Source organism: Grampus griseus (genome assembly GCF_964374135.1).
Source record: "Grampus griseus genome assembly, chromosome: 8".
Lineage (NCBI taxonomy): Eukaryota > Metazoa > Chordata > Mammalia > Artiodactyla > Delphinidae > Grampus > Grampus griseus.
Window position 1 is genome coordinate 80,241,219 of NC_139002.1, and position 16,414 is coordinate 80,257,632.

The 16,414-nt window shown below is 37.6% G+C and overlaps 1 protein-coding gene across 1 annotated transcript in view; it reads right to left on the reverse strand.

The window, feature by feature from the left end:
* Nucleotides 1–16,414, reverse strand: part of LGR4 (leucine rich repeat containing G protein-coupled receptor 4) — a gene marked incomplete at its 5' end in the record, with an annotated part of 101,584 nt that overhangs the window by 13,986 nt on the left and 71,184 nt on the right. Inside the window, 3 exons of the mRNA XM_082660961.1 lie at nt 855–923; nt 2,809–2,880; nt 3,726–3,941. Of these exons, the coding sequence (XP_082517087.1) occupies nt 855–923; nt 2,809–2,880; nt 3,726–3,941 (357 nt within the window). The remainder of the gene's footprint in view (nt 1–854; nt 924–2,808; nt 2,881–3,725; nt 3,942–16,414) is intronic.

A 16,414-nucleotide genomic window follows, 5' to 3' on the forward strand; every position in this document is an offset into this window, starting at 1 on the left:
GTTAAAACCTGAATATCTATTACTCTTCAGTAGGATATAAAATATAACTGATAACAACTACATGAAAATTTCAAAAATGTGGGGAAATTGAATTTTTAATTCCATCTCATCTTTTTCAGGACCATACCTAATTCTTTTTAAACCCACTGTTTAACCTACTACCACTGCCAGGTTCCTTATATACATTTAGCTTGCTTCATCCTCAAAGAACTTTTGACTGCATGCATCACAGGTATTCTAACCCCAAAATCTCTCTCATTGTCACCTGCATTTAGTTTTTAAGAAATGCATCTCAGAATATTTGCTATCAACTCATGACACACGATCTCTGTTATGCCATGTGCATTCTTATCTCTGACCTTGACAAATCCAATATCTAAAATGCTCCCTCATCTCTTTCATTTATCTAAATATTTCCATTCTTTCAAGTCCAGTCAAATTCCTTCTCTTTGGTGATGTTTTTTTCCAATGACCCCAAGCCTCAGTGAGGTCTTTTTCTGGAATGATTTATTTATCCTATTCACTCAGCACTTATTTCCACCTAGAAACTGCTCTCTGTCTGTCTTATATGGTCAGCCTCCCCAGTGGGACTAAGACCACAGCTCCTATAAAGCAGAGACCATACCTTATGGCTTGCTTCACCAGAATCCAGCCCTATACAGTAATCTATGCTCAGAATTGTCCGTGCTAGCCAATATAATCCAATCTGTATGATTGTGTGTGCATGTGTGTGTGTGTGTGTGTGTACTATGATACATATAATGGAACAAAGATGTTCTAAAATCTCATTGTTGGAACATTAAATGGTGAATTCTAGGGATATTAAGGCACAGATAGAGCAAAGCAATACTCACAGCTCTTTTAGGCTGGGAAGGGCTTTAATTGCCTGAGGAAATTCCCCCAAATTATTATAGTTCAAGTCCCTAGAAAAAAATTGGAAAAATACATAAGAACATTGAAGAATGGTCACAATTTATAAGGTATTTTGGTACAAATTTTTTTTTTTTTTAAATCACATCCTCTGGATGGTAATCTTTCTTTGACAACCAATCGCCAGTCCATTTAATTAAATGTACACCTTTTCTTAGATTACTGAATAGAAAAAAGAATCTTAATGCTTCTATGATGTTTTAAGTCAACAACTTTAAAAGTGCAAACAACTCTCAGAATCACATATTACGGGTGCATTAAATAAGCCAATCACCTGAATGGCAGTTCTCCATAAAATGGAATTTATTGACTATCATCTGTAAATGACAATAGCCTGAGACTGAGGTTTCTATTTTAGGTTTAGAGTGGCTTCCTGAACTTCTGGTATGAGGGCGGCTGACCTCGGCCCTAACATCAGCAGGATGACCTAAGTATGAATAAGGAGAAGGACCAGGACGGTTTCATACAACCACAGTCCTCAAGTGGGTTACAAATTGTTGAAAAAGTTCCATTAATTAGGAGAGGGAAAAGCCGTAGTGATCTGTACTTCTAAAAGTCTTAATTCTGAGTGTATTTTATTTTATTTATTTACTTTTTGGCCATGCCACAAGGCACGTGGGATCTTAGTTCCCCAACCAGGTATTGAACACTCATCCCTTGCACTGGAAGCGTGGAGTCTTAACCACTGGACAGTCAGGGAAGTCCCTCTGAGTGTATTTAAACTTTAATTTCTTTTAACCTAAAGAGAATGTTAGCATATGATCAGCGATTGATTTCAGAATGAGAGTAAATAAAATCAAAAGGCCAGCACCTTAGAGACCAATGTTGTTTTCCTTTTCTACATAGAAAAAAAATGGTAAATAAAAATTTAACTGGGAAGAAGAGGTTTAATTTTAATATAATTAGAATAATATATTGGAATAATACAACGTTTAGGATCAGAAGACCTGCCCAGTCTTTTGTTCCACTGGTATTTACATACTTAGAATAGAACTGGGTTCGGCAGTATCTTCTTCAAGAGCTTCAACTTTCAAATATCCACTGATACTTACTATCTTTTAGTGGTTTAAACAGGAAAGTGAATTAATAGAGTACTAAAAGATTTTAAGTCTTCTCATTGACTGACAGTTAACCCAAAAATTCAATTAAACAAAATATTACAAACCCTAAGCATTCCAATCAGATGTTACTCACCCATCTAACTGGGACATTCTCTGAATCATTTACTATACCACGATGGCTAATATTATATGTCTCTGAATAAAGGCAACTAGTACAAACCAAAACAACAAAAATAAAGATCCTACTCTTGATTACACACAGCTGCACTATGTCTTTTGCTCATATCATGGTACAATGGACAGTTTTGAAACAGCCAGAATTCTCTAACACTTTAACAATAGAAACAACAACAAAAGTATCCTAAGCAAAATGGAAACCTTCATCACATTTAGCATATAAAAGCAGAGATGGTATTAAAACCCACTGTTAACAATTAGCAAGGCAACTGAGATGAGGGAGAAAACAAAGAAACAAAACAACTTTTCCAGTATTAATTTTATAAGGTTCAAAGTTCCAAAACTGCCTATCATACGAACAAAACCAAAGTTTTTGAAAAGGTGTACAGCTTGGCAGACTGAGCTGGTTTTACCACGTCCTTTTGTAAGAAATATCAATCTGGTACGCCATTTTTAACCAGAAACCTAGATTCGTTTTCATGACTGTGTTATCTGAAGGCAAGATTTTAGTCATGTATTAAAGCAAATTAATAATGAGCTGAACTTAAGACCATTACTTTTTTTCCTTTTTCTGCAATGAAATGCAAATTTGCACTGTCAACTTCCCAAGTGTGATCATCCAAAATACGAATAAACTTACAAGGTCTCCAGGTTATCGAGTCCCTCGAAACAGTGTTGACCCAGGCTTTTAATTTTATTGTTATGAAGATGCCTATGGAAAAAAGCACGAAAATGACTTTTGCCTCACCCAGAAGTAACTATTATAATGTTTTACATGTCTAAATTGGTAGAGCTTAAAGGAATGGTGCAGCTAAACACTGCAACACTTGACTAATGGAAAACAAATAGCATTGGGTAGATATCTCTTGATAAATACTGCACAGACTCGGATTCACTGAACATAGGAGGCCAGTGGAAAAGGAACATATACTCTAGTGGAAGAGGAGTGCACACATGGAAGATTCTTAATTATTTACCCATATCCAAACAAAAGTTTTGGTGAGCTTTTAATTATACGAAGCAAAACTTTGATGAGTTCTCCTATGAGGAGGCAGGGGAAATGTCAGCTTACATCAGTGAGAATCAGTAACAGATTTTACAAGAAATGCCACTTTATTATGTCCAAGTTTTTGCAACAACAGAAAATCACATACTCTTTGAATAGACAGTAAAAACATGAAATATCACTGAAACTCATTTTCTATGGGCATCTCCAAAAGGACTTCCGCCTCTTTTAACACTGAATGCATTGCTGGGATACAAGTAAAAGCTGTACCAGTGTTTGCTGAATGACCCACTTTCTTCTCCTGACTACAAATGGCCATTTATTTTTGAGACATTCAACTGTTACCATCGAATGTTAATTTTTATAAAATTATCTTGTTTTGTATTTTTAAAAGTCAGCACATGTAATTTTGTAAAAAAGGCAGATCCCCCAAACACCAGCTCTCCAAGAAAATACTCCGTGAGGTACTTTCATAACAATTTGTCACAAGAACTCTGCTTTTGCCCCCAAATTAACACAAATATATAGTATTAAAAGGGGTGGATACTTACAGAACCACCAGGCTGGACAGGTTAGTAAATGCAAAATCCGGGATGCTGGAGATTTTGTTGAGAGCCAAGGTCAGCGCCTGCAGGGTCGGCAGATTGCTGAGGGGATGCACTGGCACCTCTGTCAAACTGTTGTCATCCAGCCACAGATGCCGTAACTGAGTGAGCCCCTCAAAACTGTCCTCAGGCACTGCGGTGATATGGTTGGCATCTAGACGCCTGACAGAGAAAAACAACCACCTTCAATAATGGATTCTAGTGGAATGAGTCAAGGGAAGTCACACAACTCTCAGGGTTCAAAAAAAAAAAAAATGGAGTTCTAAAAATGACCAAAGCCACAGCATCCCTTATTTCTTTAATTTCACTAGAAGTTTTCCTAAAATCTAACAATGTTTCCAAGACCAGCATATGGAACTCAGGTGTCTCCCTTCCTTCATAACAAAGAGATGCATACAAATCTGAATCCTTGGCTAAGCACAACTGTATGGCAGAATGATATATTAAAGAAAGAAAGAAACCGTCAGAGCTCAAGTGCGAATTTTATGTTGCAGAATGTACTTATCAAAAATATAGAAAAACAACAAGAAAAAACTAAGCTGACCAAATAATCTATTTTACTTACAGTTTTATAACTAATATTTGATATTAAATTTAATTGCTATTTTGACTTGGTACCAAAGGGGAAAGAGTAAGAACATACTTACAATTTTTTTCTACAGCAACAAACCATTTCAATAGATTCTCAACAATCCTTATTACTACCAGGCAATTTAAAATATGTGTCGGGCTTCCCCGGTGGCGCAGTGGTTGAGAGTCCGCCTGCCGATGCAGGGGACACGGGTTCGTGCCCCGGTCCGGGAAGATCCCACATGCCACGGAGCAGCTGGGCCCGTGAGCCGTGGCCACTGAGCCTGCGCGTCCGGAGCCTGTGCTCCGCAACAGGAGAGACCACAGCAGTGAGAGGCCCGCGTACCACAAAAAAAAAAAAAAATATATATATATATATATATGTGTGTGTATGTGTGTGCGTGTCACGTACTGGCAAAGCAACCCTCTCCTCTTCTCTTAGGCCTAAGTACATCTGAAAAATTAGTTTGTCAAAATTAACAGATATTAAGAAAAGGGCAAACTGTCCCTAGGAAAAAATTAAACAGCTCCTCCGATCAACATTATTGTGGCTTTAGAGTTTCTTGGATTTTCCCCCAAATTTTGGAATTAAGGACACCTTACTAATAGGATTACCCATACTTAAAAATTAAATCCCCATCTGAAAATCTGAGAAACCAAGTCCTAAATGTTAGTTTTGACACAACCAGGCGCAATTGTTGGAATAACTACTTTTTGCCAAAATGACAAGTTAGTATTAATATGGTGAGGAACCGTATGCACCAGGCAAATCACAACTTTCTTCGCAAATACCTTGTTGATATAACTTCACTATTTAAATCCATATCTCACAGGCTTGGATCTCTTGGTGAAAATTAGGGAACACTAGAAAACAGGTGCAAGGTCAAAACGACAGCCTTTTTTTTTTTTTTTTTTTTTTTTTAGCGGTACTTAGGCCTCTCACTGCTGTGGTCTCTCCCGTTGCGGAGCACAGGCTCCGGACGCGCAGGCTCAGCGGCCATGGCTCACGGGCCCAGCCGCTCCGTGGCATGTGGGATCTTCCCGGGCCGGGATGCGAACCCATGTCCCCTGCATCAGCAGGCGGACTCTCAACCACTGTGCCACCAGGGAAGCCCAGCAGCCCATTTTTTAAAGAAAGCAACTTTGGCAGTCTTCAAGTTCAGGAAATTCTGACTTCAGAGTGCTTTTCGTGCCTCCTGTTTCTCTGTGCTGCTCCAGCTTCGGATTCTGCCATAAGTGTCTCTTTTTCCTCCATGCAAGTGCTGAGCCCCCGCTCCCAACTAACTGCCCCAGCCCCAAATGCAGTCTCCTTTGCAGAGGCAGATTGGTCGAGGTCAAAGACCCTTGGTTCCGGTAAGGATCTGATGGAAGCCTTCTGTTTGATAGTCAGGATAACTTGAAGAGCACTAAAAAGTGGAGAGCTTCAGAAACTGAGCAGCTGCCTTAAGAATCCACTTAGAAACAAACAGTTTTAGGTTTGTTTATTCCTTGTACTTTCTAGAACCTACCTAACCCTGAGAAGAGACAGGCATCCTTTATATAACAGACTGGCAAAGGACTGGCTACAGAGCTGCTTAGCAGATTTTCTTTAATGAGTAGATGGCAGTGTGTTCAAGCACACACACACATACACACATACACACGCACACGCTTCACAGCCTCAAGGAACTTCTACTTAGGAAGAGAGAGACATTTTGTTGAGGCGGAGAGAGTTAAGGACATTTATTTCACATTCACACATCTGGACATTTTCTATAAATAATGTGGAGCTGAAATATAATCATACAATTAACCATATAATGTAACTAAATCATGCAATTAAATTCTACACGTAGCTAATCTATCTGCAATTCATTCAGCTCGTGTAAACTGAGAATCTTGTTAGTTACAAAAGGTAAAAATGGTGAACACGACAGTAATGAGGAGACTGACCCACAATATAACTAACAGACTGAAAAATGACTGCAGAGTGCTTAAAAAGTGCTATGAAGTAAATAAACAGGGTACTGAGATCAGGATTAGCAGGGGCTGAGGGGGAGGGTAGCTTCTTACAATGTATTGGTCAGGAAAAGCATCTCTAAGAAGGTGCCATTAAACTGAGATCCAGAGCAGGTGGCAAAGGAAGCTGGGCAAGGAGTGTTTGAGGCAACGGAAACAGTGAGGGCAGAGACTCAGTAGCAGAAACCCACTGGGTGTGGTCCCAGCAACTCCCAGAAGGTCTGAGTGACTAGAACACAGGAGGAAGAGAGTGGAGGGTCCAGGGAGACACAGATGTGGATGCAAATGGGGACCCGATGACACAGAGCCCCATTAGATCAGGTGAGGATTTAGATTGTATTTTAAGCACAAATTGAAATCCCTCCCCAGCTTCTCTGTGTCACAACAGTTTAAAAGTTTAAATTGCTCATGTTATAAGAGTGAGGATAATGTTCATTCACACTGTAGAAAATATTGAGCAGTGCTCCCCACACATACACACACACAACACTCCACTGACATTAAGTCCTCTCTATATGTGTTTCATTAAGATGTACATCCAGTATAAGGTAAATAAGTACTAGGGATGTAATGCACAACATGATAGATATAATTAACACTGCTGAATGTTATATATAAATGCTGTTAAGAGAATAAATCCTGAGCTCTCATCAAAAGGAAAAAAAAAAATTTTTTTTCTATTTCTTTAAGTATCTGTATGAGATGATGTATTTTCACTAAATTTATTGTGGTAATTATTTCATGATGTACATAAGTCAAAAAATTATGCTGTACACCTTAAACTTATACAGTACTATATGTCAATCATTTCAATAAAACAGGAAGAAAAAAAGATGTGGCAAAAAACTATAATAAGAAAAGTTGTCTAGACTTTATTTATTTATGTATTTATCCATCTATCTATCTTGGTTGTGTTGGGTCTTCATTGCTGCACACAGGCTTACTCTAGTTGCAGTGAGCAGGGTCTACTCTGCGTTGTGGTGCACAGGCTTCTCATTGCAGTGGTTTCTCTTGCTGCAGAGCCCGGGCTCTAGGTGCACGGCCTTCAGTAGTTGTGGCACGTGGGCTCAGGAGTTGTGGCTCACGGGCTCTAGAGCACAGGCTCAGTAGTTGTGGCGCACGGGCTCAGCTGCCCTGCGGCATGTGGGATCCTCCCGGACCAGGGATCGAACCCGTGTCCCCTACGTTGGCAGGCGGACTTTTAACCACTGTGCCACCAGGGAAGTCCCTTCTAGACCTTTTTTAACATAAATCCAGTATTATATACACCATTTAGGCTCCTGCAGAATTCTGTGCTACACCCCACCAAAGAAAAGGGGTGGTCTTAACTTAGCAAGATAACCAGGTGAGTTGTGAGCTAAGATAGTAATGAAACTACCTTCTATGCAAAATAATAATACAACAAAAAGTGCACAGACACAATTTCCTCTTTTAAAAATTTCCCCAAATTGTAAAGTCAGCCATACGTAAGAGATCAAAAGGAAGAAATCTGGGAAAATGGAACCCTTAAATAAAAAGTTAATGAGAAAAAGGATTTGTGGTGACTCAAATGGTTAATCCTTACACCTCAATCCACATGTGGGTGTTGGTGGCACACCCATAAATGTAATGAGTTTGCACTTACACTGAGATCAATGTTTCACAGAGAAATGGTCTTAGAAAGCATGGCTTTGTACCAATGACCTACACTATTAAAATTCATCCTAACTAACAGACCAAAAAACAAAATACTGTAACTGATTCTTTCAATAGGGGCAGTAAATGGCATTAGATATCTCACAAAGTGAAGAGATTATGTGGCTTAAGTTATTTTACCATTTCAACTTCGTTTGGCAAGAGATAACTATTACTTTATTTAAGTGCACTTGAGTTGTTAAACAGTTAACAATGTATTAACTAAATTCCCTTACTATTTTCATCTTTAAAATGTGCTTCTTTTCCCTATTCTCAAAAGCCTGTTTTATATCTTACTGAGACTCACATACTTTTTTCTCTTGACGTAAGTGAAATTACAGTAACAATTTTAAATGCAGCTATTTACTGATGAATGTCTATGTTATCATAAACACTTGTTCTGTGTAATCAAAAGCTCGCCCTTTTTCTCTCTACTCCTCACTTACCAATAATGTAGACATTATAGTATTATACTCTGTTACCAGTTTCAAGTTCAAAATACTTAGATTCTGTTACGGTAGAAATCCTAGGAAATTTAGTCTTTGAAATCCTTTAATAGTCAATATAAGTGTGAACAACTATAAAGAAAAAAATTCTAGTGGATCAAATTCTGACATGTCATTTTAATATCCTGCTCAGGTAACGCTTTAGCCATTTTCATGGCTTCGTGGAAGGTTGTTAGGTTAGCTTTTTATTAATATCTACAATTCACTTTCAGATTTTATAGCCATCGTCACCCATTTGCATCAAACCACTTCTGATCAATTTCAAGCCCTAATGAACTTTGCTCTCTCTGAGTACTATTTCAAAACCACAAGGAAATCTTTCATGTAATTCAGGTCTGAAGATCAGATTTGCAAACTGACTCAAGTGTTGATAACACTGTTTTACACCAGGACAGAATTTCAATTGTATCCAACTTGACCACTGCACCCACTATGCTAACAAACCCATGAACATTTCCTTCTTAAATAAAACAGGCCTGGCACATAGCTCCTTATATTTCTGATACATATAAAAAAAAATCTGATACATATAAAAAAAATGGTGCATATAAAAAAAAATTAAAAAAGTAGTTTGACTCCTCTCCTTACCCCTACCTCCCTCCCATCCCAATCTGGGAGATAATTTAAACAATGCACTGTACTCAGTGAGCGATGAGCACAGTATGCTTGTTTAAAACATTATTTTAGAGGAAGATACCTATGATTTTTGTGAAAATACTTTATTTTTTTTTAACTTTTTATTTTATATGGGAGTACAGTTGATTAACACTGTTGTGTTAGTTTCAGGTATACAGCAAAGTGATCCAGTTATACATATACATGTATCTATTCTTTTTCAATTTTTTTCCCATCTAAATGATCAAAAATACCATGTGTACTTTAGAGTACTTATGGACCACAAGTTAGAAAAAAATCTATTTGTATATTTTCTTGGTAATTTTTCTAATGTTCAAAGATTTTAGCCTTCTCTTTTTCAGCCTTCCAACAAGACAAAATGATTGAATATTTTGATCATTAAGTCTTGGGAAATACGAACAATTCTGTATGAAGGTTTTGAAGGAAAACAAATTCTGAAGAAGCAAAAGAAAAAGAGAACTATTTAAAGCATCTAATGACTTCAGATCCAAGGGAGGTAAGATGGCTCCTTCTGTGTACATCCGTCCAAGGTTAGAAATGGTGCAGAGGCAGCAAAATCACCTTTCTTTAAAGGAACTCATTCCAATCTATTCCCTGAAATAGTCTCTGTGGAATCCCATTCAATAGTGATGGCAGATAGTGAATCCTTATGTTCCATAACTCGGCAGTTGGTGAAATGAGCTACTTAACAAGTATCTACCTTAAATTAAACTTATACTGAAACCAGAACTTAAATGGCCAATACCCCAGATACTCCTTTTTATGATAGTAGATACATTTTAAAGTTTAACCTTTACAGCATATGCTACGCTTTATTAGTACATATTTTCATTTTCATATTACTGCCCATTAACTACCAGATTATCTAATCTAAAATCAAAGGTAATCCATAATTTACAATTTCCAGTGATGTGCTTTTGGTGCAGTTATAAATGGTTTTATATCAGCGAGTGGAAGGGACAAGCCGGTCAGTCACTTTCACCTATGTCTTCTCTAGCTCATGTGCATCTCTACAAATGCTTACCTTTACAGTTATTTCCAAGCGCAATAAAAAAAAATTTATGGGACAGATTAGTACACAAATATGTGATGTGGTTATACCCTAATTTTATAATTAAAATTATAAACACCTAAGTGTGATAACTATTACAGTTTTTCATTCAGTGATTCTCAGAACTTCTGTATCCATGAGGATGATCTGGGGAAATTTTTTAAACTACAGCTTCTTGGACCCTACCTTTAAAGAGAGACTATCATGACTCCTAGGATGTGGCCTAAGAATCTGCATTCTAACAATATCCCCCTAGTGATTTTGTTGAGGGTGGGCCAAGTGCCACACTTTGAGAAACTAGGCCCTAGTCCCACTGTATTTAGTGTTAGGACATGAACTGAGGCAATGCACATTTGTGTTCATCACTGTAGTAGAATAAGAAACTAAAGAAATTGCTTGTTTTAAAGAATACTTTTTCATTACTTTCAGACGATTCCTTCACCTAGTTAGGCAAATTGGGTAATCTAATAATCAAAAGAAAGAACAGATAAAATAGTCATCATTATTAATATTAATAGATTCTACAAATGTTTATTGAGCACTTACTACATGTCAGATACCGTTAAAAGTGCTTTTCATGAATTAAAGTACATGGTAGGTAATAAGCAAACTACTGCACAGAGAATTTTAAATAACGTGCCCCAAACCAGCTAACAGCTAACAAGTGGCAGAGTGGGGATGCAAAACCAGACAGGCCTGTTTCAGAATTCTAATTAATCTGAATTTATCTGAACTTCTTTTGAGAGCAATGTAAACATTCTGACAGATAAATATGCAAAGGGCTTCTCTTAATCTTGGCGAAAGATTACACTAACCACATGCTTCAGTTCAGTGCTTCTCAACCTTTTCTAAAACCGAGCCCCTGAAGACAGAGAAGCTGGATCTTCTAACCCAGGGATGGGGAGCCCTGACAACACTAGTCCACAACACGCAGTCTAGTCATGAACAAATATCTGTTTATTTAACATAAAAATGGTTGTTTCTTTAGAATCTTCTGTGGGTTTGCATGGTTCCTGTGATACTACTGCTGCTTACCTGATCCCCCCACTCTAGGGGGAAGCGGGGTGTGCATAGCTAAACCATGGAGGCAATGACCCCCATTCTCCAGGTTCATATACATATTAATACATACATACGTTTATATGGGAAAGAATTCAAACAAGAATAAAGTGAGAAACCCTACAAGCCAGAAGGGAGTGGCAGGACATACTGAAAGTGATGAAGGAGAAAAACCTGCAGCCAAGACTACTCTACCCAGCAAGGATCTCATTCAGATTTGATGGGGAAATTAAAACCTTTACAGACAAGCAAAAGCTGAGAGAGTTCAGCACCACCAAACCAGCTTTACAACAAATCCTAAAGGATCTTCTCTAGGCAAGAAACACAAGAGAAGGAAAAGACCTATAATAACGAACCCAAAACAATTTAGAAAATGGGAATAGGACCATACATATCGATAATTACCTTAAATGTAAATGGACTAAATGCTCCCACCAAAAGACACAGATTAGCTGAATGGATACAAAAACAAGACCCATATATATGCTGTCTACAAGAGACCCACTTCAGACCTAGAGACACATACAGACTGAAAGTGAGGGGATGGAAAAAGATATTCCATGCAAATGGAAACCAAAAGAAAGCTGGAGTAGCAATTCTCGTATCAGACAAAATAGACTTTAAAATAAGGACTATTTTTTTTGTTTGTTTTGTTTTGTTTTGTTTTGTTTTTGCGGTACGCGGGCCTCTCACTGTTGTGGCCTCTCCCTTTGAGGAGCACAGGCTCCGGACGTGCAGGCTCAGTGGCCATGGCTCACGGGCCCAGCCACTCCGCAGCATGTGGGATCCTCCCGGATCGGGGCACGAACCCGTGTCCCCTGCATCGGCAGGCGGACTCTCAACCGCTGCGCCACCAGGGAAGCCCTAAAATAAGGACTATTAAAAGAGACAAAGAAGGACACTACATAATGATCAAGGGATCGATCCAAGAAGACGATATAACAATTGTAAATATTTATGCACCCAACATAGGAGCACCTCCATACATAAGGCAAATACTAACAGCCATAAAAGGGAAAATCGACAGTAACACATTCATAGTAGGGGACTTAAACACTCCACTTTCACCTATGGACAGATCATCCAAAATGAAAATAAATAAGGAAACACAAGCTTTAAATGATACATTAAACAAGATGGACTTAATTGATATTTATAGGACACTCCATCCAAAAACAACAGAATACACATTTTTCTCAAGTGCTCATGGAACATTCTCCAGGATAGATCATATCTTGGGTCACAAATCAAGCCTTGGTAAATTTAAGAAAATTGAAATTGTATCAAGTATCTTTTCTGACCACAATGCCATGAGACTAGATATCAATTACAGGAAAAGATCTGTAAAAAATACAAACACATGGAGGCTAAACAATACACTACTTAATAATGAAGTGATCACTGAAGAAATCAAAGAGGAAATCAAAAAATACCTAGAAACAAATGACAATGGAGACACAACAACCCAAAACTTGTGGGATGCAGCAAAAGCAGTTCTAAGGGGGAAGTTTATAGCAATACAAGCCCACCTTAAGAAGCAGGAAACATCTAGAATAAACAACTTAACCTTGCACCTCAAGCAATTAGAGAAAGAAGAACAAAAAAACCCCAAAGCTAGCAGAAGGAAAGAAATCATAAAAATCAGATCAGAAATAAATGAAAAAGAAATGAAGGAAACAATAGCAAAGATCAATAAAACTAAAAGCTGGTTCTTTGAGAAGATAAACAAAATAGATAAACCACTACCCAGACTCATCAAGAAAAAAAGGGAGAAGACTCAAATCAATAGAATTAGAAATGAAAAAGGAGAGGTAACAACTGACACTGCAGAAATAAAAGAGATCATGAGAGATTACTACAAGCAACTCTACGCCAATAAAATGGACAATCTGGAAGAAATGGACAAATTCTTAGAAATGCACAACCTGCCAAGACTGAATCAGGAAGAAATAGATAATATGAACAGACCAATCACAAGCACTGAAATTGAAACTGTGATTAAAAATCTTCCAACAAACAAAAGCCCAGGACCAGATGGCTTCACAGGCGAATTCTATCAAACATTTAGAGAAGAGCTAACACCTATCCTTCTCAAACTCTTCCAAAATATAGCAGAGGGAGGAACACTCCCAAACTCCTTCTACGAGGCCACCATCACCTTGATACCAAAACCAGACAAGGATGTCACAAAGAAAGAAAACTACAGGCCAATATCACTGATGAATATAGATGCAAAAATCCTCAACAAAATACTAGCAAACAGAATCCAACAGCACATTAAAAGGATCATACACCATGATCAAGTGGGGTTTATTCCAGGAATGCAAGGATTCTTCAATATACGCAAATCTATCAATGTGATAAACCATATTAACAAATTGAAGAAAAACCACATGATCATCTCAATAGATGCAGAGAAAGCTTTTGACAAAATTCAACATCCATTTATGATAAAAACCCTGCAGAAAGTAGGCATAGAGGGAACTTTCCTCAACATAATAAAGGCCATATATGACAAGCCCATAGCAAACATCATCCTCAATGGTGAAAAACTGAAAGCATTTCCACTAAGATCAGGAACAAGACAAGGTTGCCCACTATCACCACTCTTATTCAACATAGTTTTGGAAGTTTTAGCCACAGCAATCAGAGAAGAAAAGGAAATAAAAGGAATCCAAATCGGAAAAGAAGAAGTAAAGCTGTCACTATTTGCAGATGACATGATCCTATACATAGAGAATCCTAAAGATGCTACCAGAAAACTACTAGAGCTAATCAATGAATTTGGTAAAGTGGCAGGATACAAAATTAACGTACAGAAATCTCTGGCATTCCTATATACTAATGATGAAAAATCTGAAAGTGAAATCAAGAAAACACTCCCATTTACCATTGCAACAAAAAGAATAAAATATCTAGGAATAAACCTACCTAAGGAGACAAAAGACCTGTATGCAGAAAATTATAAGACACTGATGAAAGAAATTAAAGATGATACAAATAGATGGAGAGATATACCATGTTCTTGGATTGGAAGAATCAACATTGTGAAAATGACTCTACTACCCAAAGCAATCTATAGATTCAATGCAATCCCTATCAAACTACCACTGGCATTTTTCACAGAACTAGAACAAAAAATTTTGCAATTTGTATGGAAACACAAAAGACCCCGAATAGCCAAAGCAATCTTGAGAATGAAAAAAGGAACTGGAGGAATCAGGCTCCCTGACTTCAGACTATACTACAAAGCTACAGTAATCAAGACGGTATGGTACTGGCACAAAAACAGAAAGATAGATCAATGGAATAGGATAGAAAGCCCAGAGATAAACCCATGCACATATGGTCACCTTATCTTTGATAAAGGTGGCAGGAATGTACAGTGGAGAAAGGACAGCCTCTTCAATAAGTGGTGCTGGGAAAACTAGACAGGTACATGTAAAAGTATGAGATTAGATCACTCCCTAACACCATACACAAAAATAAGCTCAAAATGGATTAAAGACCTAAATATAAGGCCAGAAACTATCAAACTCTTAGAGGAAAACATAGGCAGAACACTCTATGACATAAATCACAGCAAGATCCTTTCTGACCCACCTCCTAGAGTAATGGAAATAAAAAAAAAATAAACAAATGGGACCTAATGAAACTTCAAAGCTTTTGCACAGCAAAGGAAACCATAAAAAAGACCAAAAGACAGCCCTCAGAATGGGAGAAAATATTTGCAAACGAAGCAACTGACAAAGGATTAATCTCCAAAATTTACAAGCAGCCCATGCAGCTCAATATCAAAAAAACAAATAACCCATTCCAAAAATGGGCAGAAGACCTAAACAGACATTTCTCCAAAGAAGATATACAGATTACCAACAAACACATAAAAGAATGCTCAACATCATTAATCGTTAGAGAAATGCAAATCAAAACTACAATGCAATATCACCTCACACCAGTCAGAATGGCCATCATCAAAAATTCTAGAAACAATAAATGCTGGAGAGGATGTGGAGAAAAGGGAACCCTCATACACTGTTAGTGGAAATGTAAATTGATACAGCCACTATGGAGAACAGCATGGAGGTTCCTTAAAAAATGAAAAATAGAACTACCATACGACCCAGCAATCCCACTACTGTGCATATACCCTGAGAAAACCATAATTCAAAAAGAGTCATGTACCACAATGTTCATTGCAGCTCTATTTACAATAGCCAGGACATGGAAGCAATCTAAGTGTCCATTGACAGATGAATGGATAAAGAAGACGTGGCACATATATATGATGGAATATTACTCAGCCATGAAAAGAAACGAAATTGAGTTATTTGTAGTGAGGTGGATGGACCTAGAGTCTGTCATACAGAGTGAAGTAAGTCAGAAAGAAAAAGACAAATACCGTATGCTAACACATACATATGGAATTTAAGAAAAAAAAAATGTCATGAAGAACCTAGGGGTAAGGCAGGAATAAAGACGCAGACCTCCTAGAGAACGGACTTGAGGTTATGGGGAGGGGGAAGGGTGAGCTGTGACAGGGCAAGAGAGAGTCATGGACATATACACACTAACAAACATAGTAAGGTAGATAGCTAGTTGGAAGCAGCAGCATGGCACAGGGATATTGGCTTGGTGCTTTGTGACAGCCTGGAGGGGTGGGATAGGGAGGGTGGGAGGGAGGGAGACGCAAGAGGGAAGAGATATGGGAACATATGTATATGTATAACTGATTCACTTTGTTATAAAGCAGAAACTAACATACCATTGTAAAGCAATTATACCTCAATAAAGATGTTAAAAAAAAAAAACAAAAAACCAAAGGAGAAGAACTGAAATACTTTGTATTTTAATGAGCTAATGCCTCATTGACCCCAACTTTCAATGGTTAAATCTATTTGCTTTGCTTTGCTTTTTTTCCCTTTGAAAGAAAATATTAAATTCTAAGCTCGTCAAGGAGGAAAAAAAAAAAAAAAAAGAATAAAGTGAAGTGCTATGCAAAAAAGCTTTTGAAAATAGTGGCTAAACATGGTAAAAGCCAAGAGCTGAGATCTTTTTTGTAATTTAAGTATACTTGATTTACAATGTTGTGTTAGTTTCTGGTGTACAACAAAGTGATTCAGTTTTACATATATGTGTGT